This window comes from Aureobasidium pullulans (assembly GCF_000721785.1).
Source record: "Aureobasidium pullulans EXF-150 unplaced genomic scaffold scaffold_21, whole genome shotgun sequence".
NCBI classification, from domain to species: Eukaryota; Fungi; Ascomycota; class Dothideomycetes; order Dothideales; family Saccotheciaceae; genus Aureobasidium; species Aureobasidium pullulans.
This window is the reverse complement of record NW_021941041.1, coordinates 145,025-167,247: the sequence shown is the minus strand read 5'-3', so window position 1 is coordinate 167,247 and position 22,223 is coordinate 145,025. Positions and strand designations below refer to the sequence as shown.

Sequence of the window (22,223 nt, the reverse complement as noted above, 5' to 3'; positions counted from 1 at the left end):
GTTGGTGGTAGATTGAAAAGGATTAATGTTGGTCGTGGGATTTTGTTGATCAGAAGAGGAAGCGATGAGATGAAAGTGCAGAAGAGGAGACGTCTGCGAGTTTGGTTTTTTGTTGTCAACGACTGGTGCAGTAGGGATGGTAATGGCAACCAGTCGCGTATGCAACAAAAGGTGATGAATGTCTGCAACGCTGGTTTCCGATTCTCATGACCCGTAGGTGTTGCGTTGCCTTTCCGAAGCCATCCTTTCGGAAGGAAGCTTTGACGCAACCTTTTGAGCATACCTTCCTTTTCAATTTAAACTTCTGTCTGGCATGGTCGAATGGTTGAGCCTCGTGTTTCTTATCGTTCTGCTTGCCTGGCATATTTCCTTGGCTGTGTGTCTAGAAGTGCAGCAGGTCATTTAGACTCGTCCGAACATGCTTGTGTGAATTATCACTTGATGACAACGACTCGATTTGGGGAGTATGGAGCGAAGCACAAACAGACAAGTCCAGACGATCGTAAAGGACAAGAGCATATCCAACGAGCTCGCCATTCAAATAATGCCATGGGATTAATTAATAGAGTATTGTGTAGACTATCTTCTCGACTGGTATGCGATCACGATCTTCCAACCGTAAAATCCGTCTGCACCATGATACCATTCACACCCCTTCCAATCGGCGCCGCCGTGGTAGCCAATGGTGCCGCCTCGATATCATCGTATGGCGTGTGCGAACGATTCACACTACCCTCCTCCGAGCCCTCTGCCGTACTCCTCTGATCGGCCTTCAACCTGCCACCTCCTCCCACATCCATCTCATACTCGTCAATCTGGACAAACTCCTTATCCCCTCTTGCCGTACTCAGCGAACTCAATCTACTCCCCGCTCCATTCTTACTGCCCCAATTTCTAGAATTGCTTGTGCCCTTTGATCTTTTGCTACTGCTGTGTGCAGTGCTGTCGTCGTAGTAGGAAGGCTGGGAGGCGGGTTTGGGGAAAAGACGGTTGCGGAGGTTTCCTGTCAGGGAGCGGATGGCGGGGGCGCAGGCGACGATGATACCGACGTGGGTTTCGACTGCGGACCAGTAGCCTACAGGCAGATAATCCCAAGTCACGTTGTCGGTGTGGGCGAATTGGATGAGGAATTTGAGGCGGAGGATACTGACGATTGTGACGCTGTGGGATGGATTCGTTAGTGCTGCGACTACAAAGATGGAGCAAGGTAGGAGGAGCGTATGAGGAGGAGGAGGAGAAACTCACAATCCACCACCCAAGAACATAATCATCACTCCCAATTTCCTCCGCCAACTCATGGCTAGATCTTTGAGTTGGCGCATAGGAAGGATGATGACGATGAGGTCCAGGATAATGTTGATGATGGCAGATGCCCAACCTTCGGCATTGAGATTCAAGCATTTTCCTTGATGCTCGCCATCCCATTTCTGCCAGGCCATACTAACCGGAATGCATTGTAGTGCAGTGGCGACGATGAATACAACCATGTATGCAATGCAAGCTCCAATGATACCATAGATCATCCGGCGGAGCTTCCAGTCAGGGAAGATGCGGAGGTAGAAGAGTAAGATGGAGATCTTTGTTAGTCCGATTGCTGCGAAGTAGAGGAGTTCTGTGAAGTAGAAGATCTTATATCATATTATCAGTTTGAGAATTCGTGGTTTCGGGAGAACTGTTATCACATACCTCCAGGATCTGTGTGATGTGATCGAACGACACATACCACATGTCTTTTCCCATGCCGATTTGGTTCACTTCGACAAATGTCAGAGATGGTAAACATGGAAGAGTACGTAGATGTAGCACTTACAAACATAGGCGCAAATTGTTAATGGGATGACGAAGACCTAAACTCCCCGTTAGTTTGAACTACGGAACATGAGAAACTAAGATACTACCATGGCTAAACTGATGATCCAGTCGTCAGGGCCCCATTTCGAATGATGAATGGGTAGTCGAGCAATCGCTCGAAGAAGGAAAGCCAGGACAGCAAATCCTCCAGCGATCAATGTTGTGAGAGTTCCAATTCTCTCCTTGTTGCGACACGGAGCTCCCAGCAATGTTTGAAGGAAGGCTTTTGCAGCTGTGATGCATTAGCGAACTACTCTGGTTGTGAGCATGTGGAGGTGATCCTACTGAGTGATTCTTTAATCGTGCAGCTCGCTCTGACACACACGCTCAATTCATCTTGGAGAGGCTTATTGGCTTTGATACAAGCAATGTCTGTGAGCTCGCATTCTGATGCTGAAAGAGTGGTGATGGTGCACGTTAGCTGTATATGGTCAGCTTCAAGAAATGATAATCTGAATGGTTCAAATTGTCCAACATACTGCACAAGTGGGCAACTCTTGGACTGCAAGTTGCAGAATATCAGTTGCACTCTGATTTGACGCTTGTTGCGCTTGAGAGAAACACGCAAAGACAAAGAAAATCAATGGGAAGAAGGACCTCATATTGCTGAGCCGCAATGACCGACGCCAGACCCAGAGAGCTGTCCAGATCAAGGGAGGCCTTGTATAAATGAATGTGGAGGAGTTGCAGCAACGAAAGTAATATCAAGCAATCAACTTGCAAGACTGGGGAAGGGCAGAGTTAAAGGGACCATGCTGTTATAAGGTTATACACTGACACCAGCAATGCTCGACAGATTCTGAAACTGGACGGGCTTGTTATCACAATCGGCAGGCCAGGAGTCATACAAATCCCTGGTTTTCGTTCGGCGCTCTGTAAGCAGCTGGATACACAACTGATGGTCCCAATGGAAGACCATCTTAGTGTTGAACTATGAGGTCTTAGTGTTGGAGTATCACTGGGGAATTGAGAGATCTGGTAATTTGATGCACCGGGAGCGAGCCGTGCTTGAAGATCTTCGACATACATTCAGCCATGATGTGCGAATAAAGGGTCCTAGCTTATGGAGGAGAGGAAGCCTGTGCGCAACCTGTCTGACGGCTATCGCTTGCCAATACCAACTGGATGGTAACACTGCTTCGGCAACTGGATAGACTGTTTTGTTTGTGGGAGGATGCGTTGATGCCGCCGCAACAACTTGTAGCAGTCTTGAGACTCCAAGGACGAGAAACAGACTCGAGCAACGCCAGGAGTGGTGATGTGTGTCAGTCTTCGTATCGCATCGCACCGCACGCGTAGCAGCAGAAACAGGAATTGTCACCAGTCGGCAGGAAGGGACCAACGTGGAATAAAATCAGTTTGAGTCGAATAAGCTTCGCAGGGACGGAGACTGACTTCTTCTTGACGATCTGTGACATTTGGTCTGTTAGTGTACCGTGATGGTGTTTCAGCGGCTCTCGAGGTCCCGACGACAAGGTCCCAAATTCTGCTGTGGAGACACGGCAATGAAGTGTTGACAGATGCTAGTCACAATAACCACTATTACTTGACCTCCGCCCAAGAGACCAAATCCTGCTGCCATTCTGAAAAAGTGTGTAGCATGCGATTTCACGCAATTCTTGATCACTGATCAGGGCTTCGTGCCAAGTCGAACTCGAGTAATTCTGTTACGCTTTCCACTGAGACCAATGGACTGCAGTAAGATGTCGACCAGCACTGACTGGTCCGCACTGGTCCGCACCTTAATGCCATTCTACCGAAGAACGCCCACGTGGAATAGCAAAGCATGCTGAGGCTCGAAGAAATACCGTTGCGCAAGTCCTATTTGAACTTCAATCCATGAGTCGAGAAGGTGAATAGACACCAAAAAGAGTGGACGCTTTTTGACGGGAGTGGAAACAGAAGCTCCGGCGGAAGGAGCATTGTCCGGTCAAAATGCTTGTCGACGTGGAGCCTGGCGGTGGCTTGAACTTCCGGTCGTGCATAAAATCTGGTGTTCTCGGAATGTGGAGGGAGAAGATGCGATATCGGTCGGACAGGGTGCCCAGTCTAACTATGCTTCAAACAATGTATGGCGGCGTAGACGACTCAATATGTTTTCTTTCGCTTTGATATCGCTGATAGATATTCCAATGAGCATATTTGACTACTTCCTAGCACCAGAGCACGAAATTTCCAACCATTAAAGAGAAACGGGAAGAAAATGTTTTTACAGCTCGGTTTCCAGGCATTTACAGATTGTTGGCAACAATGATTGTCCATTTTCTGGAATGACCATGCTCAAAACTTGAAATTTGCCATACTCGACTCAAACCTCGAGCCTGAACCACAGAAGTCTCATGGTATCCAGATAGTATCAGTAAGATGTCTCAGAGGCTATCCGGATGAACGAATGTGTACGTGGTCGATGTGCAGGTCGTCGATAATGGTTACAGAGCTTGTATGGGGGATGACCCTGCTCCGACGCCTCGGCTACACTTGCCGGTCCCGAAAACGCGTCGTCCGTTGATCCAATCACGAAGACATTGCTCAAGGACACAAGATGCATGATCGAAGTCTTGCTTCGAGATCAGATACATTCGCAATATTGGGATCAGAAATAAGGTAGAAGATCGTTCATGATTTGGGGAAAAAGGAAAATTTAGATATACACACAAGAGAGATTTGCCCCTCTGGTTTCCTGAAGCACCCACATCCTCCGTGGAGAATCAGAATGCCCTTCATGATCGCGCAATGACTATGATGTAATTAAGAAAGAAGTCGATTCAACATTTAGATGCCGAAGAGCATCTTGCGGGGGTCCTCAATGTACTCCTTGACCTTGACAAGGAAGGTAACGGCTTCTCTACCGTCGAGAAGACGGTGGTCGTAGGTGAGAGCGAGGTACATCATGGGGCGGATCTCGACCTTGCCATTGACGGCGACGGGACGCTCCTTGATGGCGTGAAGACCCAAGACGGCGGCCTGGGGCAGGTTGATGATGGGAGTACCGTAGAGCGAACCGAAGACACCACCGTTGGAAATGGTGAAGGTACCGCCAGCCATGTCCTCAATGGTGAGCTTGTTGTCACGAGCCTTCTTGCCGAGCTCGGCAATGGACTTCTCAATGCCGACCATGTCCATGGACTCGGCGTTGCGGACGACAGGGGTGACGAGACCCTTCTCGGTGGCAACGGCGACGGAGATGTCGACGTAGTCGCGGTAGACAACGGTGTCACCACCGTTGGGGCCCTCAATGGCAGCGTTGACGGCGGGGAGGTCCTTCATGGCAAGGACGGAAGCACGGGAGAAGGCGGACATGAAGCCGAGCTTGACGCCGGTCTTCTTGAGGATCTCATCCTTGTACTGCTTGCGCATGTCCATAAGGGCGGACATGTCGACCTCGTTGAAGGTGGTGAGCGAAGCAGCGGTGTTCTGAGACTGCTTCAGGCGCTCGGCGATACGCAGACGCATGCGGTTCATCTTGACCTATAGCCAGTTTGTCAGTTTTGACCTCAACACCTATGGATATTGTTCATGTCTTACGCGACGCTCCTCACGGCTGCCGTAGGCAGATTCCTCCTGAGGCTTAGAGTCCTTCTTGGGCTCAGGCTTCTTCTCGTCCTTCTTGGGAGCGGGTGCGGGCTTGTCGTCCTTCTTGGGCTCCTCCTTCTTAGGCTCGGGCTGCTTCTTCTCCTCCTTGGGGGCCTCCTTCTCCTTTCCACCATCGGGCTGGGATGAAGTCTCCTGCTTGTCTGAAGCGGGTGCCTTGGGCTCCTCCTTGGCCTGCTCCTCCTTGCCGCCGGAAGGAGCACCGCCAAGCTCCATCTTCAACAAATCCTGACCGACGGTAACGGTGTCCTCCTCGTTGACCAAGAACTCCTTGATGGTACCAGCCTCGGGAGCGTTGACAGCGACATCGATCTGTAGGTCGTGATTGGTTAGTTTTTTCGGGACAAAAATCGCGCATGGTGGATATGGTGTACCTTGTCGGTCTCAATGGTAGCAATCTCCTCGTCTTGCTCGACGTAGTCGCCAACCTCTGCGCTGTGGTCAGATATAGCTATTTATGATTTTCTGAGGCTTCAACTCACGTTTTGAGAACTGCTTCAAGGTACCCTCTGTGATAGACTCGGCCATGGTAGGGACCTGAACGACCTTCTCAGCTGCGATAGAGCTGTTAGTATGTTTGTAGGTAGGATTCCGACAAGATTGACGCACCATAGCCGCGAGTTTGGACGTGGGCAATGGGAGAAGAGCGGATGAGGTGTGCAGGTGTCCTGGCATGGTGGTCAGGAGGACATATATTTTGGTGATTTCAGCCATGTTTACCTCGGTTGTTGTGACAGGAGGACGGAAGAGCGCGAAACAGAAGAGGTCGAAAGGCATCTCAGAGCAGCGGCAGAGCGAGTGGCATATCTGGGAGCGGCGCGAACAGCAGGGCGCAAAGAGCTACCTGCGGCCAGGCGGAGACATTGACGGCTGGACATGGTGTGTTGAGAAAAAAGGATGCAAGCAATCGAGAAAAGAGGGGAGAACGAGAGTCGAGAGCAACAGAGGTCGCGGTGAAAGGGCGATCCTGAGTTGGATTTGTCGGGGAGCGGTATAGAAGCGGTAGGGGTATTGGCAGATGATGCTTTGCAGGTCGAGGGGATAGCAAGAAAATGATGTCCCAGGCCGTCTTGATCAGCCGCAAGCAAGCGGTCGGTACGTCAGAAAGCATTCCCGGGCAGGCCCGGGATCATCTGCACTCTTGCCGGTCTGAGTGGCCAGCCGGACTCAGCCCTACGAAGTGCCAAGAGGTCAGCAACTGCTGCTGCTGCTGCTGCTGCTGCTTGGTGTGTGTCGCGCATACCGGACGCTCAGGAATTAGAAAGTCGCAGCAGAACATTGGATCTGTGTCGCCCCCTTTTCCAATCAATTCGACTCACACTTTCCGGTTGACCGTCCGGACCATCACCCACAATGGCCAACACCTCCGCCATGTAATTGCCTTTCCGACCCGACGTGCAACCTCGCATGGCGCATACTGATTCCTCTGGTCGTAGCCGTCTGTACCGCCGGTCACTCAAGCTGGCCCTCGACTGGTCCGTCCACCGTCATCTCTGGCGCGGCCAGGCCTTGTACATCCGCTCTCTCTTCGAAGCCAACAGCAACGTCCGCGAGCCGAGACAACAGAGAGTGAGTTCCCTCTCTCCGTCATCACACGCCCTCCACCTCCTCTGGCTTCCGTCAATCCTGTCACCACAACTCCATCGCTCTCCTGGAAACACGACTCGCTGACTCTTTCCTCTTTCTCTCTCGGACAGATCCTCTTCGACCAGACCGAAGAACTCCTCAAGCAGTGGAAGCACCCCGACCCATACCGTCCTCCCACCGCTCCCGGTGGCAGCAAGTACGAGCGTAACTTGCCCTGTCCCATCCTTGAGCGTATGTCACTCTCTCCCTGTCTTTCACTGTCTCTTCGCTGACAAACAATCTCCCAGCTCCTCCGCCAGGCTGCTAAATGTAGATACCACGAGCACAAATCGATACCTTTTCTTTTCCGTTAATCAAGATGCTTTCCTTTTACTCTCAACAAGCCCCTCAGAAAGACTTCAGTTGAAGCACACATATCCGAGTCGTTCTACATGATGATAAAAAAGTATAGAGTCAAGCACTGAGCTTTCCACTTCGGTACTCTTTTAAGAGGTCGAGGCTGGAGTCATTGATGCTACGTACGATATCTGAATGAACGATTCGAATATATACACTTTGCGAAGCAGTCTTTCATGGTGCATCTGTCCCTCTTCCGCAACGATGTCATCGTTGATTCATCGCTGTCTACCTCAAGAGTGACTACCTACATGCTTGGACAGGGAGACAAGTATCGCGTCCAGCCAACGGTGAGGACTCGCGCACATCACGCTTGCGTCGGTAAAGTATTCATTTCCGGGCAATTGCGTCCAGGCAAATGCCAGTCACGGCTTGCTCCTCTTCCTCTTCAGAGCTGACAAGACAGCTGATGAAGAGTCTTGTTCTCCAAAAGGTATGCACATCTTTTTCTTCCCACTCTACTCACCCTTTCCCTTATTTTCTGATGAACAATTTGAACGTTTATATACGCTGGAAATTACCGACCAAGCTCTCTTCTGGAGGCGGTGCCGATATCAAATGGCTATTTCTGAGTCTTCTCTTGCACACAATTCAACTTTCTTCGCATCACTTCTTTGGAAGCACGCTGACATTGTTGATTTGATAGGTTTACTTCACACTCATGTGATGCGATATCGAGATATGCCAGCGCTGTGATGGACAAGATGATATAGCCTATTTGATTGCTTTTGACCATTCGATAAAAAAAAGAAGAGATGGACTGCCTTTTGATTCTCATCTCTCAACTCCACGTCTCCGTCCCTTCCACCTGCTCTTCTCCAGTCCCGCTGTCTTTTTTCCTGTGCCTCGATTGATTCACTCGCTTTGCGCTAGTCTGATTACCTTCATCTTTGCTGCTTGCCCATTTTCGAAGCTTAGATTGTGTCCTTTTGACCTTTCTACTCAGGAATACATAACTCCCCGCCTTGTTTTGCTATCTCTATGTGCTCTTCTTTACTATTCTCTTCCATTCATTCTGTCTACACGTCTTTTTTACGAATTTTGACATCCTAGCTTTTGGAACATCTTGTGATCTTCTGAAGAAGGAGATGGACCATGGCACAAGTGCAGTTTCTTTCATGCCATCCAACTTGTCAGTTTAGAGCACTATGATTCTTGTATCTTGACTTGTTGTTCTGATTCGAATTACTGTCCCATAATCTAAACTATTTCCCCCTTCGTGCTTGATCGTTTTTTTGAAGCTATGCTGTTACTGCACCTCTTTGCCCTTTTACTATTATACATTGATTGTTTCTGTATCTGCTTGTTATGTCAGAAAAGGATATTCGAGGCTGAATCATACTTGTCAAGATCTAACGAAGACGCTCAATTCTTCTCTTTTCAGTGGTTGTTGTGTTGTAGAATTGCCTTTTGTGCTTTTTTTGAGGGGTGGTCTTCTGTATGCCTTAAATTCCTTGTTCTGATTCTTTTCTATTCGTCACATCTGTAGCATTGACCGGTGTTTTCATCTTGTCTTCCTTGATCGTGAGGTGGTTGCTTGCTTTCTTTGCATATCGTGTTTTTACTTTTTTTTTGGCTAAGCCGTTTGTGGTCTTTTCTGTGTGCTTGATCTTTCGGTCTCCCTGATTATGAAGGTGATTGCTTTGTTTGGATTTGCTGGTGTTTCGTCATGCATCTAACGATTGGATATTGCTGTTGCTGGTGCTGCTTCTTTCATCTTTCTCTCGCAGATTGCTTTTGGCCATTTCGGTGTTTTGATGTGGACTCGTTGCTGGGATATTCTTGATTGGTATGCGGAAGCTGCTGTTTCTGATGCGGGTGTTTGACTGGCTGTTTTGGTGATTGTTGCTGTTGTCGGCTTTGTGTTGGAGATCGCTGTCGCTGGCTCGAGAAGTGGTGTTCTGCTGTTGTTGGCGCCCCTGTGTTTCTGGCCGAGTGCGTTGGAGGTGTTTCCTAGAAGTGAGTATGTGGCCGAGGTGCTAAGTGGGTAAGTGGAGTGGGAATGTGCAAGGAGAGGAGATGAGGGAATCGGGCAAGGTGTATGAAGTTTAAAAAAGCTGAATTGGTTGATGTAATGGTATCAAAAGCGTGTCATTCAGCTATCCCCCGTTCTTCATTCACCCATCCATGGCCATGGTTGGTAATGTACAGCCCTCTGTTCTTCTGCCACAACAACCCGGAGAAAGTGTGTTGTTCGAATAAAAAAGAAAATGCTCTTCCCGTTAAAAGTAAAATCAAGTGTGTGCCCAGTCCGTTAAAACCCCATTATCGTAGCTGAAGAAAGCAGCACCCCGCGCGCCGGAAAACCCAAAGAATCAAAAGTTGTAGCGATTTGCTTACAGCTCCTGGCTGGGGCCGCTGGTACCCTTGGGGGCAGCAGTCTTCTTGGGGAGAAGGTCTGGAAAGATGTTAGAATGTGGAGATCGGATTGTGGAGGTGGAGCAAACGTACTCTGGTGGATGTTGGGGAGAACACCACCCTGGGCGATGGTGACGTGTCCGAGGAGCTTGTTCAACTCCTCGTCGTTGCGGATAGCGAGCTGCAAGTGACGGGGGATGATACGGGTCTTCTTGTTGTCACGAGCGGCGTTACCAGCCAACTCGAGGATTTCGGCAGCCAGGTACTCAAGGACGGCAGCGAGGTAGACGGGAGCACCTGATAGACGGGTTAGATTTTGATTGGTTTGGATTGAAAGATGCGAATTGACTCACCAGCACCGACACGCTGGGCGTAGTTGCCCTTGCGGAGGAGACGGTGGACACGACCGACAGGGAAGGCGAGACCAGCCTTGGAAGAACGGCTGAGAAAGGAGTCAGAAAGTGATTCGAATGATTCAGAGTGAGAAAACGCGTTGTTTTGGATCGGAAAAGCGCGTCAAATGAGGCGCAAAGGTGAGAAGTGATTGTGGGAGTGCGAATCGCTTACCTCTGAGCGCTGGACTTGGTGCCAGAGGCCTTGCCACCAGACTTGCCGCCAGTCATTTTAATTGATTTGTTGGGGGGGGGTTGGAAAGGGTGAGTTGAGAGTGGTGCTAAAAAGCGGACGATGAATACGTTGAGCGTGTGGTGAGAAGCGTGGATGAGAGATGGAGGAAGAAGGCAGGCTTGTTCGGGGAGCTCTCTGATTAAGTAGTCGCGACGACGCTTGACGTTGCTTCCCCAAGATCACCGAGCTTTGCTCTGATCTTGCGGCGTTCACTGGCAACGCGAGTGAATTCTGATGGTCCGTGCACGAGATCACGGCCCCCAAGCGAGCTCTCGGCGCGATTTGGGGCCGCTTGTCCTCTTTCGGCTGGGGTTTTGCGCGAGCAAGTCGCGTTCGTCACTTCTGTGATTTGAAGCTCGACCCGCGCTTCTATAAGTCTGAAGTGTTCCCCGTCGACAGCGCCCTCTTCTCTCTTCCTTCATCCATCATCAACACTCAACCCATTTTACGTGTCAACCACCTCACACCACCCACCCAACTCACTCAACTCACAACTCAAGTCACCCGACTTTTCAAATCACATCATCAGAAATGGCACCCAAGGCTGCTCAGAAGACCCCCACCACCGGCGGCAAGGCCCCTGCTGCTGGCAAGGCTCCCGTTGAGAAGAAGGAGGCTGGCAAGAAGACCGCCGCCCCCACCGGTGACAAGAAGAAGCGCACCAAGACCAGAAAGGAGACCTACTCCTCCTACATCTACAAGGGTACGCCACCTCTTCCGAATCGCGTCTTTTCCTTGATCGCACCACCTGCTCTCATCGAACCGGCGCTTTTCGCATCAACAAATCGCGTTGATCACGTTTACTGACGCGTCTTTCACAGTCCTCAAGCAGGTCCACCCCGACACCGGTATCTCCAACCGTGCCATGTCCATCCTCAACTCCTTCGTCAACGGTAAGTCGCTTCTGCCTTTTTTGGATTCACTTTTTGGATTCGCTTTTCCGAGTTTCGTTTTCTGATTCCAGTTTCCAGACATCTTCGAGCGTGTCGCAACCGAGGCTAGCAAGCTCGCTGCTTACAACAAGAAGTCGACCATCTCTTCGCGCGAGATCCAGACCTCAGTCCGCCTTATCCTCCCCGGTGAGCTCGCCAAGCACGCCGTCTCAGAGGGCACCAAGGCCGTCACCAAGTACTCTTCTTCCACCAAGTAGAGTGTTTGTTCTGATGGCTTCCTTTTCTCTGTGATACCACCACCTCAAGTTTCAGCATGATTTCTGAACTGGGCTTTGGGCAACGGGGTGGTTCCAATTGGGACGGTGTTTAGCGGGGTTACTTCTTTCTGATAATGCGGTCATGGGAATGGGGTACTATTGCGCAGTGTGTTTTTGTTTTCTTTTACTATTTTCGACATCGGTTTTTTTACGACGATTCAGAAGAAGAGGCGCATCAAGAAGAACAGGTTCGATACGAGCTGTACATCAGAGCCGAGAAGCAATGGAGGATGAGAAACCAAATCGATTTTCCAACTTTAAACATTCATCTTTTTTGAACTCCTTCCTTTTCTTTATTCTTCTGCTTGATCATTATATGCTGCATTTTGCAGTTTCTCCCTTCACTCAAATTCACGACTTTCAAATGTCGAAAAGAAGAGCAGTTCTCCGAGCAAAAGAGCAAATCAGTAAACTCGAGCAAATGACACGATAAATGGCCCACGAGATAGTCCTTCCATGACCACCAGAACCACAAGAGATGCTCAAGATGCTCAAATCACCAAAAAATGCCATATGCCCGTGTCCCCATGTCCCCCAAAGGGAGGAACCAGATCCAAAAACGCGAAACTATCACGTTGGTCCGTTGCCATGCTACTGTGCTCAGGAAGAGAGGAGCTCTGATCCCCCCTCTGGTCCTTTGAAGTCCGAGCTTCTTTTCACTCTCTAGAGCTTTCTGGCATGGCAACGGATAGGAAATAGCTTCCGTTTCGTTTGGAATCCTAGAGGTAGTTCTGAGCTCGGGGGAAGAGGATGAGTTGAAGAGGATGTAACATTGATACTGCTGTTGAGAAAAATGTAGAGATGGATAGATATATGAAGAGAAGATAGTGTAAAGCTGTTTCGAAAGACAAAAGTTCTGGGTTGACAAGTCAGGGATGTATGGGGTGGTACCCTGGCTATAGCTGTCGGAGTTGTGTAATAGGTCGATGAGAAGGTGGTGACAGTGTTTTCCTTCGAACGATGGGCTTTCTGCAGACAGAACTATACTTCTGTGTATATCCGAGTGTGTCCTACGCTATATTGACGTCGATGTCTCTATCATGTCTTCCTGTTTGGTTTCTTGTATGTTTTGCTGGTGGTTGAGTGCATATTCTTGATGAAGCATATTTGTAATGTGATATTCAAGTATAACATGACAAGGAAGCTCGCTATTAGCATGAAACTTGATTTGGTGGATGATAATATATATTTCGATATACGAAGCGTATCAGAGAAGGAGAATAGCTAGTGGTGCTGTCGCAACATGGTCGTCGACCTCAAAAAGGCTTGTATAGGGTCTCACCCTGGCCGTAGACCCGGACCCGACAATATCCGAGAGCCGCGCTTAACCTCCCAGCCACCTCAAGCACGAGCATCACGACCAACCGCCAGCACGTCGCGTGAAACGAGAAAGAAATTGTCAAATTGGTATATCTGTTCGTCATGAAAAACTCGTTGCCCACCCGATAACTCCTCTGCGCCCGGTAAGTAGGAGAGCGCAGGATGCTTGATGCATATCCGTGTCGTGCCCGAAGAAATCCCTCCCATAAACGCGTTGATCCAAGACAAGGTTGCAAGGAAATGCCAGGAGAAAAAAGAAACAAGCCTCAAAGAAAAAACGCCGCCCGTGTCATCGTAGCAGTTGATATGCATGTCATCAGACGATAGCCTCACCTTCATCTTCGTCACAACTCTGTACGTCGGCCATAGCACGTTCAAAGTCTGCTTCTGTGCTGGCATCGCCTCCGAGCGAGGGCTCTGTATCGTATATGTGTACGATGCTCTTAAAGCCTGTGGGCGGCGGAGACTGTATAGCCGCTTTCCAAGCATCCCAGTCCGATTCGTCGCGGATGAGAAAGCCGAGTAGCATGGATGGGTCGACGTCTTGGAAAGATATCAGTCGAAGACGACGTGTATGGCAGGTGGCGATGTCGGCGTCTGAAAGGGGCAACGGTAGGAGAGGACGTGTCTCGTGTGGGTCGAGATAGAAGAGGTGGTCGGCTTGGGTACCGATAAAGTAGTGCGAGGATTTGGTGCGGCCACTGTAAGTAAAGGTCAGTCAAGACTCAGTAGAAGACAAAAGAGAGGGCATACCCAGCGATGCCAACACTCTGAGGGAGACGCAGAGCAGCCTTGACGCCTTCTTTGTACAAGGTATTAAAACCATGGAGGCCGAGCATGGTACCTAGCAGGATCAGAGTCGGATGGAAAGAGCCATCGGAATCGCGAGCGACGCGCATGAAGCTGTCCTGGTAAACACTCGCATCATCAGGACGGACGTAAACTCGGAGCCCAGAAGGAGAGTGTTCGTCTACCAAGGCCCTGGGTGGTGTTAGCGAGAGCGACTACGAAGAGAAGGTAGGACCAAGATACTGAATGCAGCGAGCAGTGGCCGAAGGACCGAACCAATGTCCAGGCTGAGTGCCGCATGCGTTGGCACCATGCTTGACGAAACGGTGGATGGAGAAGGGTGCTTCGGGGTCATCTGCGAATCGAGACAGCAGCTTGCGCTCGGCGTCCGAGGGCTCTCCTATACGCCAGTCTAAGCGCCGTGGTTAGTCCAAGGTTCCCGGTAGCATGAGCATAGAAGTGGTGGATGTACCTCTTCCAAATTCCAGAATCTGCAGTGTATTTGCCAGTAGACTCTGACCACTACGGATCATGCAGCCCCAACCTACATCATCGGTGAAGACACGTCCCTGTTTGACGAGTTGAGTGATGTGGGTTTTCCACGAGTAACCGGCAGAGGCAGTAGGATCGGTGGATTCAGCGATCTGGGAGAAATTCGTACGATATGTCAACCAGATGCGAGATTCCAGGTCATCGAGGAAGGCAGGTGGCCAGCCGTTGTCGTTGGTCGCTTCCTGGACCTGTACTTTCTCGAACTCATCTTCCTTCTGTGGTGTTGCTGCCGAGTCCGGGGGGATAGAGTCGGATGTAGCTGATGGAGCGGGTATGGAAGCGGCAGGAGGTGTCTGAGGTTGTGTCGAGTCGGGATCGGAAGAGGTGGGGTGCGAGTCGTACTGACGGCCTAGACACCAGATGGCATCGTCGTGCTGGTTGTGAGGCATAGGGTCTCTGATGTATCGATAGATACGCCCAGCGATGCGGGCGAGGTTGTCGCTGTTCATGGCAGTATCTGCATGAAGCAAACGAGTTGTTATCGTCAAACGACACCAAGACCGTGATGGGCGGCGTGATGGCTGGGGCTCGGTGTTAGTGCCTTATCGCCTTGTGACCGCTGCACACGGACTCACGGACCCTGAGCGATGATGCTGATGCTGATGCTGATGCGGCGTCTTTGGTCCCTCTTTGACGCTCGACACTTGAACTTTCGCCTCCAAACGCTCCTTCCTCAGGAACATCAAACTCCCACCTCTGCGCAACTTCCACCCTTGCTGTCACTCAGTATTGTTACTGAGTGCTTCTTATTGTTTTAATCTCATTTTTGCATCTTCCTTTTACCTTCCAAAATGGGCAAGAAATTGAGACAGAAGGCGGCCAAGTACACCCCACCTCGAAACAAGAACGCCTTCGCCTTTCGCGATGACTCCTCCACCAACAACAACCATACCGGTCAGTCTGTCGCTCCGCCACCGCCCACCTCTGTCAACTGAACTTCCTTTCTCTAGGCTCAAATACTCCGAAGCCTTATTTCTCTTTGAGAGACGAACTCCAGAGCACAGAGAAGCATGAGTGGACCAAGGAGTCAAGGTTGAGAGACCACAAGGTTTCGTTTGTCAGTGCTGGTTCTATGGCTCCATTAGACGAGCCTGTCAAACTTGACAAGCCAATCCTGAAGAAGAGCCAAGCCAACGTCGACCAAGACAGAGATTTGCGCAACTCAGAGGACGCGATGGCTCAAATGGACATCAACGCTCGGCCTCCTGCCGCCATTCCCTCACTAGACGGTGCAGAAGAGATTGAAATGGACATTGACGAGACAGTTCACCTTTCTGCGCAAATCACAATTCCCATTGAAGAGTCTACGCCACAGCGAATCTCCGTACCTTCGCCTCCACCCGAAGACGCTCCCATGTTCTTTGTAGACACCGCCGGAGACGAGTCGCTCGCCTTCAAAGGTCCCAAGTCCGTTCCTGCCCCTCGCGCTCGCGCGCCTTCACCTGCAAGATCATCGTCAAGTGACGAAGTCGTCTTCCGTGGTCGCAACGGTGTCACCATCAGAGACGACCCTCCAGCTGTCATCTCAAAGCCAGTCTCGAAGCCCGCACCGAAGCCCGCCCCCAAGTCATCGTCCAAGCCTGCCACTCAGCCTGCCCAAGTCAACCCTCAGATGGAGAAGTTCCTCAAGTCGCTAGACAACCCTCCGGAGTGGGCGAAAGAGATGTCTGAACAATCCAAGGCTAGGAACCCGTCTACACACCCTGGAGAGCAATGGCCTTCCATGGAGCAGGCAAATGGCTTTGCAGATCGCCTCGATCAAGATCTTAGCGGTGTCCATGCCTCGCGCAAGTCAAAGAAGAACAGAAAGAAGCAGAACCGCATCTTCCGCCTTGAGCAGGATCTCGAGGACGAGTTGCTGCGCGACTACATCGAAAACATTGCTGCCGAAGACATGCCTACCCGTCGTGGTCTTGGTGGTGACGATTCTGGCGATGATACAGATGACTTCTTTGACGGTCTCCTGAACGAAGAAGAGAAGGATCCTGACGATGTCGATGTCACAGCTCTCGAGGACGAGTGGGAGGACGAGTCCGACTCTGAGGAAGACGAAGAAGACGATGAAGATGACGACGACGACGATACTGGCAGCGAAGACAGCTCAGAGCTCGAAGAACGCTTAGCGCGTGAGGAGCGTGAGCAATGGGAGGACGATGCCGATATCAGGGAGCGACGTGCGCAGGCCATGACGGACGAAGAGCTGGCTCTCCTGTTTATGAAGCAAGAGGAGCTGGGCATCGACGGAGACGACATCATGCTCTACGACGATCGCTTCGGAGACGTTGACGGTGCTCGCGCTGGTTTGGCAAACTATTCTGTCAAGACTCCCAAGGGCGGCAAGAAGAAGAAGGGCGGCAGAAAGAGCGACAACTTCCCTGACGCCACTCTCATGGCCGACGTATTGGAGCAAGATGCGTACGGAGGCTTCGATGTTATGGACTACGACCGACCTAGTTTGAGAAAGAAGAACAAGGGTCGCAAGTCTGGTCCACTTCCTGAGGAGCTTGGCTTGTCAGATTCTGATTTGGTTGAGGAGCTGCAAAACCAATGGGCCAACGACCGCTCCAAAAAGGCCAGCAAGAAGGCTGAACGCGAGGAGCTACGTCAACTTGGTCTCCTCGGCAAGAAGAACAAGTTCAAGCCTGACATGAACCAACGCTACACTGAGGGCATCACCATGGGTCAGGTCAGGATTGAGCTTCAAGACTTCTTGGAACAGGAAGACTTCACCACAAAGGCCTTCCCGCCGATGCAGAAGAACGACCGCAAGGTCCTCCACGAGATCGCCAACCATTTCAACCTCAAGTCCAAGTCAGTCGGAAGCGGTAAGAACAGAGCGCCAGTGCTCATCAAGACACAGAGGACCGTGGAATGGAGCGAGCAGCACTTTACCCGCGTCTCGAGCCTCGTCAGCCGATCGTACCTCAAGAACTCGTCTAAGAAACCTAAGAGCACTCTTGCCGGCGACGTTAGAAGGACCAGACAAATGGGCGGTGGCGGTGGTGGTGCAGCAGCATATCGTAACGGCGATGTTGTTGGTCACAACGCCTCAGAAATCCCAGCAACCAATTTCGGTAGAAAGCTCATGGAGAAGATGGGTTGGGCAGCTGGCATGTCGCTCGGAAAGGAAGGCTCTGGTGGTCTTCTTGTCCCTGTGCAAGCTACTGTCAAGTCAGGCAAGGCTGGTCTGGGTTAGATGGCCGCAAGCCTTGTCACCTGCCGCCGTTGCAAGTCATTATTCGATATCTTCAGGCGTCTTGGGGGTGGTGTGAATGGGAAGCTGGTGTTGAGTTGAAGTCGAGTCTTGAAGATTTGACGATGATTGATGAGAAGGCGTTTTTCCTCATCGACTTTTTTTACTCTAGAATTCTCCAAACCAGCATCGGAAGTCCTGGAGACGGTATTGCATTGAATTGCATTTGTTATGATGTTGAATACACTAGAACGACTTTGACAATAGACATGTTCATCGCATCCACATTCCACGTCCTTGTATCTCATGGTGTCATTACAACAGAAACGTCGAAAGAGACACAAAATGCCTGCCCTTTGCAAATTGTATTACACTGTCCAAATGGACAACTGTGTTTTTCGTATCGACAAAGTCTCTCTTTCCATCCGACTCCTTCTTCCTTTTTTTCCCTTTTTCAAACCTTCCTCTTCAACAACCCCCTGAAGAAATCGAAACTGTTACTATCACTCTGCAACTCCCACTTCTTACCAGTAGGCCTGTCCTCCCAACCCAACTCTTCGGCAACGAGTAAACCCCAATCCGCAGTGATACCCTTGATCCTCGCCCTCACACCCCCTTCCTGCTCCAACGTAACAATCTGGCCCCCATGCAACCAATATTTATAATAAACATCCAAAAGCGGGGAAAATCCAGAATTGCAGAAACGGAGGTATAGTGATTCGAAGGAGACGACGATTGACGCGAGAAGTTTTTCAAGCGTCATGGGGGCAAGGTTTGCGGCGGAGCAGAGGGCGTTTAGGGAAGTGGTTGGAGCTGTGTTGGAGACGTTTATGCCTATGCCGCAGATACAGGTGTAGTCGCCTCCAGCATAACTGCTATTGACCAGAATACCTCCGATCTTGACATATGACTTCGGATCATTGGGATTTGCATTTTTGCCTTTGGAGGGGTCGAGGGCGTAAATGTCATTTGGCCATTTCAGTTTTATGGGGAGGAGGGAGTAGTTGCGGTCGTAGGTGTGGATGCCGTTTACGATGGCGAGGGCGGCGAGGTATTGGATGAAGACTACTGGGGCGGTGGTGGAGAGGGATATGGGGTGGCGTAGCATGGTGCTGAACATTAGGCTTCCTGGCGGTGATACCCAGACGTTGTTTCCTCTGCCTCTGCCTGCGACTTGAGTGGTAGCTGTTGCTGTGGTTCCCACGGGTAGTTTCTCGAGTAGCTTTGGATTCTTCTCGAGAAGTGTGTTGGTTGAAGTAACGACTTCGCCGTACAGCAACACATTTCCAAATGTTTCGGAAATGTCGTGGAGGTGGCGTTTCTTGTAATGTGCGAGGTTTGCAAAGTAGGCGTGGTGGTTGAAGTAAGGAGTCTGTTTTGTGTCTGGGAGGGAGGTATCGTGAACAAGTAGTTTTTTCGTGATTTTGTCGTAGTCGACTATGCCCGCGTCTGTTTCTGTCACTGGTTTGGTGGAGTCGGAAGTGCCGGTGAGAGCATCTGTGACGATGTCTTTTACAACCGTAGGAAGAGCATCGGCAACTTTCTGAAGGCCGATGGTGCTAGTGGGCTCGGGCGACTTCCAGGGTCCGCTTTGTTTTTCGAGCTGGAAAGTGTCATTTTCGCCTTTAATGAGGGATTCGCCATCGACTTCTTCAACGATGTCGGACCATGACGAGACGAGATCCGATATTTCGGATGATTCCAGAGTCGATAGATGAAGACGAGACAACGAAGGTACTCCTTGGTCGTCCTGGCTAGGTGTCAATCCGAGTTTGGCCAGACATGCCTTCATGAAATCGACGCGCTGTTTGTCGTCTGTAGCAAGAGCCTCGACGATTCTTGGGTATGCAGGATTGTCACCACCCTTTGTGAGGTTGACTGCAGCGAACCTATTGTCTCGTTAGCTTGTAATTCGTCATGCTTGATACAAATGACTTACTCTGGGTGCGGTCCAGTCAAGACGACTGAGCCTTCGCCTACCTTGCGATAGACAACTGCGGCAGTACCTTCTCCAGATTCGACATGTAGGCGCTCGGTGTAGCTTGCCAAAACCTGCACGCCTTGATCCTTGTACTTCTCGGCATCAACAAAGACACCACCGCCGTTGTAGTACGAGCGGAAGGTCTCGGGTACAGCACCTCCGACAGTGCTCAGAGCTTCCTTGTTGACGCTTAGTTCAGCGGCTCTAGCACCAGCCTCGCTGTGGTAGACGAAACCAGGGAAAGCAAGACCTCTGCAGATGCCGGGGTAGAAACCAAGTTCTCTATCACCACACACCTCCATGCCCTTCTTGCCAGCTTCAAACTCGCAGCGCTTGCATGCATAGTAGCCACCGGCACAAAGGCCAAGGTAGGCTCCTCCCTTGTTAACGTAGGCGGAGATCTTACGGTTGCCTTCGCCATTCAGTGTGCGGCAATAACCTACGTCTGCACCACCTGGCATGACGAAAAGAGCGCAAGATGCAGTCCATGGTTCCTTGAGGACAGACTCGCCAGTAATTGGGATGACAGCATAGTTTGGACCGAGAAGCCGGCGCAAAGACCAGAGACAATGACGGACAGATTCGACAGTAGAACCATTGCCTAGTGACAAAAGATCAGTATCCTCATTACACAGACAAGCAAGAAAGACATACCTGAGTAAACAAGCACATTGACTCTTTTGTCGGCCATGATGGTATATTTGTGGCAATTACTCGATTCGTAAATCGCCGAGAATCCTCGCTGTTTCTTCGATGACCAGCACTTTATTTTCCGAATACTCGACAAGAACTTGGAAAATGGCGGCAGAAAGAGATCCCAAGCAGAACGCTTCAAATGCAGTCGTGGATGACGATGAGCCAGATGATTGGTAAGTTGCTTCTCTCGGGTATCGATATGAATGAATTGCTCAACAAACGCCTGCAGGGACAAGCGTATCTTCAGCACTGGATGTTCCGGTAAGCAATCGAGTATCCTTGTTACCAAGGAAGACAAGACTGAGTCAGAGGACAGTCGAAAACACACGTCTAAACGACTGCTTCTTCGAAAAGAAGGATTGGAGACAGTGCAAGTCAGAGGTGAGTTGAGCAAGCAGCAGCAGCACCGGCGACCTCGGTCTGAGAAGTTTCGGACTTTGGCTTCGGTTCTCCGAGCTGTGTTTCTTGACAAGATCAATACTGACGACTGGTATACAGATGGAGGAGTTCAAGCAGTGCTGGAAGAAGCAGGGAAATGATCGCAGGACGGATCAGAAGAACATCTAAGAAAGTGGTGAAGCAAAAGTCAGCTCTTGCCTTGCACAGCATGAGCTTCCATCTTCGGAGGTCCGGTGCATGGTCAAAGGACAACCGCCGTGGTCTTCAACGAGAGCACTCTCAAATCTAAATAATTGTACAATAAACCTCTTGTAACATGTTCCACTCTTGTGAGTTATTCATACCAGACAGGTTCAAGTATTGCACAAGGTAAAATGGTCAGTCTAGGCGGTAAGTACCATGGTGGTTTCAGTGACGAAGAGCTTCCACGTCTCTGCGTCGCCACGCCATCTGCTTGAGCATTCTTGCCTGAAATCTTGATCAAACCACATCACAAAATGCGCACCACTTTTCTTCGTGACGTCGCAACAGGCCTCGAGTCGGCCGCCAGGTCTTCGCAGCGCAACATCATCCGCACCCGCTCATCGCATCTTGCGCCGTCAACCTACAGAAGCTTCAACTCGGAAACCCGCCGTTACAATGGTTACAACTCGAACGCTCCCAAGCCTGCAGCACCAGCATCAGCCCCTGCCTCTGCTCCTGCCCCTCGTGCGCCTACGACTCAGTCGAACTTCACACCCAAGGCTGCTCCTTCGGCTCCCGCTCCTGCAAGCGAGCCCACTCGTTCTCTCACAAATGGCTTGAGCGACCCTCCTCCGATACTGGACGAAAGCGAGAAGCAAGTCGACTGGACTCGTTCATTCCATGGCATTTCTTCGCAACCTTTCAGCTCCGAAGCTGCCGCTATCCTTACACAAGAGATCCCTTTTGACGATATCGAGGTCAAGCCCGACGGAATCATCTACCTGCCCGAGATCAAGTACAGAAGAATCTTGAATAAGGCGTTCGGTCCTGGAGGTTGGGGTCTTGTTCCCCGTGGTGAGACCATTGTCACGGGCAAGCTCGTTACCAGAGAATACGCTCTTGTTGCTGGAGGACAGTGAGTTTACACTTGCGATATGCTCGATTTGTCGCATAATATTAATCATAACCCAGACTCGTTTCGATAGCCCGCGGCGAACAACAATATTTCGACCCCGATGGTATCCCTACCGCGACCGAGGGCTGCAAGTCCAACGCTCTTATGCGCTGCTGCAAGGACCTCGGCATCGCCTCTGAACTCTGGGATCCCCGCTTCATCAGGAAATACATGAAGGAGATGGCCAAGGAGATGATTGTCGAGCACGTCGTCACCAAGAAGAGAAGAAAGCACTTTATGAGAAAGGATGACGAGCTGAAGTACCCCTTCAAGGAAGTCGTCATTCCTGGCCAATCTGCCGTTAGAAAGTAGAAGGGTCGTGTATACATAAGAGCTGGAAAGCCATGAGGGCTGGATTGTACAACACTTTCCGAAAGAGATAGCATGACATGCTGCATGCTGACTGCGAACGACGCTTCCTCTTTCATTCTTTCAAACAGTGATTTGTACAATGGTATGATACATGGCTAATAATACAGTTCGTATGCTCGTCTTCAGAAGTCCTTCTCAAATATGGCCAAGATAGATGTCGTAT

The 22,223-nt window shown here is 50.5% G+C and overlaps 10 protein-coding genes across 10 annotated transcripts; 5 read left to right on the top strand and 5 right to left on the bottom strand.

Annotated features, from left to right (window-relative positions):
* Positions 1 to 557: 557 nt before the first annotated feature.
* M438DRAFT_325161 (uncharacterized protein) lies at positions 558 to 1,740 on the bottom strand (the record flags this gene model as incomplete). Its single annotated transcript, XM_029903080.1, has 3 exons — positions 558 to 1,161; positions 1,246 to 1,628; positions 1,687 to 1,740. The coding sequence occupies 3 exons, from the start codon at positions 1,738 to 1,740 to the stop codon at positions 603 to 605; spliced, it is 996 nt and encodes a 331-aa protein (XP_029757185.1). The 3' UTR covers positions 558 to 602.
* Positions 1,741 to 4,592: 2,852 nt separating this feature from the next.
* On the bottom strand, positions 4,593 to 6,429 carry M438DRAFT_348374 (dihydrolipoamide succinyltransferase). The gene is made up of 6 exons (XM_029906133.1): positions 6,163 to 6,429; positions 6,052 to 6,110; positions 5,925 to 5,996; positions 5,817 to 5,872; positions 5,377 to 5,754; positions 4,593 to 5,319 (listed from the first exon to the last, which is right to left on the bottom strand). Exons 1-6 carry the CDS (start codon positions 6,318 to 6,320, stop codon positions 4,624 to 4,626), a joined length of 1,419 nt encoding a protein of 472 aa, XP_029757184.1. The 5' UTR covers positions 6,321 to 6,429; the 3' UTR covers positions 4,593 to 4,623.
* Positions 6,430 to 6,795: 366 nt separating this feature from the next.
* Positions 6,796 to 7,336, top strand: M438DRAFT_338379 (uncharacterized protein; the record flags this gene model as incomplete). The annotated part of the gene is made up of 4 exons (XM_029904112.1): positions 6,796 to 6,815; positions 6,879 to 7,011; positions 7,140 to 7,260; positions 7,317 to 7,336. The coding sequence occupies 4 exons, from the start codon at positions 6,796 to 6,798 to the stop codon at positions 7,334 to 7,336; spliced, it is 294 nt and encodes a 97-aa protein (XP_029757183.1).
* A 2,184-nt stretch (positions 7,337 to 9,520) lies between these two features.
* Positions 9,521 to 10,491, bottom strand: M438DRAFT_348372 (histone 2A). The gene is made up of 4 exons (XM_029906132.1): positions 10,351 to 10,491; positions 10,137 to 10,225; positions 9,877 to 10,080; positions 9,521 to 9,823 (listed from the first exon to the last, which is right to left on the bottom strand). The coding sequence occupies exons 1-4, from the start codon at positions 10,404 to 10,406 to the stop codon at positions 9,762 to 9,764; spliced, it is 411 nt and encodes a 136-aa protein (XP_029757182.1). The 5' UTR covers positions 10,407 to 10,491; the 3' UTR covers positions 9,521 to 9,761.
* A 450-nt stretch (positions 10,492 to 10,941) lies between these two features.
* Positions 10,942 to 11,560, top strand: M438DRAFT_338377 (putative histone h2b; the record flags this gene model as incomplete). The annotated part of the gene is made up of 3 exons (XM_029904111.1): positions 10,942 to 11,113; positions 11,232 to 11,303; positions 11,382 to 11,560. 3 exons carry the CDS (start codon positions 10,942 to 10,944, stop codon positions 11,558 to 11,560), a joined length of 423 nt encoding a protein of 140 aa, XP_029757181.1.
* A 1,242-nt stretch (positions 11,561 to 12,802) lies between these two features.
* On the bottom strand, positions 12,803 to 14,768 carry M438DRAFT_348369 (uncharacterized protein). Its single transcript, XM_029906131.1, has 4 exons — positions 14,202 to 14,768; positions 13,973 to 14,141; positions 13,694 to 13,921; positions 12,803 to 13,641 (listed from the first exon to the last, which is right to left on the bottom strand). The coding sequence occupies exons 1-4, from the start codon at positions 14,728 to 14,730 to the stop codon at positions 13,257 to 13,259; spliced, it is 1,311 nt and encodes a 436-aa protein (XP_029757180.1). The 5' UTR covers positions 14,731 to 14,768; the 3' UTR covers positions 12,803 to 13,256.
* Positions 14,769 to 15,072: 304 nt separating this feature from the next.
* On the top strand, positions 15,073 to 17,471 carry M438DRAFT_255540 (uncharacterized protein; the record flags this gene model as incomplete). Its single annotated transcript, XM_029899710.1, has 2 exons — positions 15,073 to 15,175; positions 15,232 to 17,471. Coding segments are annotated over 2 exons (2,343 nt in total), but the record flags the coding sequence as incomplete, so codon positions are not given.
* Positions 17,472 to 17,671: 200 nt separating this feature from the next.
* On the bottom strand, positions 17,672 to 20,531 carry M438DRAFT_368164 (biotin holocarboxylase synthetase). Its single transcript, XM_029908024.1, has 3 exons — positions 20,110 to 20,531; positions 19,414 to 20,056; positions 17,672 to 19,363 (listed from the first exon to the last, which is right to left on the bottom strand). The coding sequence occupies exons 1-3, from the start codon at positions 20,144 to 20,146 to the stop codon at positions 17,929 to 17,931; spliced, it is 2,115 nt and encodes a 704-aa protein (XP_029757178.1). The 5' UTR covers positions 20,147 to 20,531; the 3' UTR covers positions 17,672 to 17,928.
* On the top strand, positions 20,305 to 20,709 carry M438DRAFT_238152 (uncharacterized protein; the record flags this gene model as incomplete). The annotated part of the gene is made up of 4 exons (XM_029899490.1): positions 20,305 to 20,324; positions 20,381 to 20,412; positions 20,468 to 20,532; positions 20,650 to 20,709. Coding segments are annotated over 4 exons (177 nt in total), but the record flags the coding sequence as incomplete, so codon positions are not given.
* A 338-nt stretch (positions 20,710 to 21,047) lies between these two features.
* M438DRAFT_377055 (mitochondrial genome maintenance MGM101) lies at positions 21,048 to 22,000 on the top strand (the record flags this gene model as incomplete). The annotated part of the gene is made up of 3 exons (XM_029908705.1): positions 21,048 to 21,100; positions 21,161 to 21,649; positions 21,706 to 22,000. The coding sequence occupies 3 exons, from the start codon at positions 21,048 to 21,050 to the stop codon at positions 21,998 to 22,000; spliced, it is 837 nt and encodes a 278-aa protein (XP_029757176.1).
* Between the last annotated feature and the right edge of the window lie 223 nt (positions 22,001 to 22,223).

Excerpts from the sequence above, each read along its gene's own strand:
- M438DRAFT_348374 (XM_029906133.1), bottom strand. The coding sequence starts at position 6,320 with ATGTCCAGCCGTCAATGTCTCCGCCTGGCCGCAGGTAGCTCTTTGCGC. Across the intron at positions 6,111-6,162 it reads CTCCTGTCACAACAACCGAG|GACACCTGCACACCTCATCC; the intron begins GTAAACATGGCT and ends CCACCATGCCAG. Across the intron at positions 5,873-5,924 it reads CTTGAAGCAGTTCTCAAAAC|AGGTTGGCGACTACGTCGAG; the intron begins GTGAGTTGAAGC and ends ACCACAGCGCAG.
- M438DRAFT_368164 (XM_029908024.1), bottom strand. The coding sequence starts at position 20,146 with ATGGCCGACAAAAGAGTCAATGTGCTTGTTTACTCAG. Across the intron at positions 20,057-20,109 it reads CAATGTGCTTGTTTACTCAG|GCAATGGTTCTACTGTCGAA; the intron begins GTATGTCTTTCT and ends TTTTGTCACTAG. Across the intron at positions 19,364-19,413 it reads TTGACTGGACCGCACCCAGA|GTTCGCTGCAGTCAACCTCA; the intron begins GTAAGTCATTTG and ends ACGAGACAATAG.
- M438DRAFT_348372 (XM_029906132.1), bottom strand. The coding sequence starts at position 10,406 with ATGACTGGCGGCAAGTCTGGTGGCAAGGCCTCTGGCACCAAGTCCAGC. Across the intron at positions 10,081-10,136 it reads CGCCCAGCGTGTCGGTGCTG|GTGCTCCCGTCTACCTCGCT; the intron begins GTGAGTCAATTC and ends CCCGTCTATCAG. Across the intron at positions 9,824-9,876 it reads TCTCCCCAACATCCACCAGA|ACCTTCTCCCCAAGAAGACT; the intron begins GTACGTTTGCTC and ends ACATCTTTCCAG.
- M438DRAFT_348369 (XM_029906131.1), bottom strand. The coding sequence starts at position 14,730 with ATGAACAGCGACAACCTCGCCCGCATCGCTGGGCGTATCTATCGATAC. Across the intron at positions 14,142-14,201 it reads GATTCTGGAATTTGGAAGAG|ACTGGCGTATAGGAGAGCCC; the intron begins GTACATCCACCA and ends CACGGCGCTTAG. Across the intron at positions 13,642-13,693 it reads CAGAGTGTTGGCATCGCTGG|TGGCCGCACCAAATCCTCGC; the intron begins GTATGCCCTCTC and ends CTTTACTTACAG.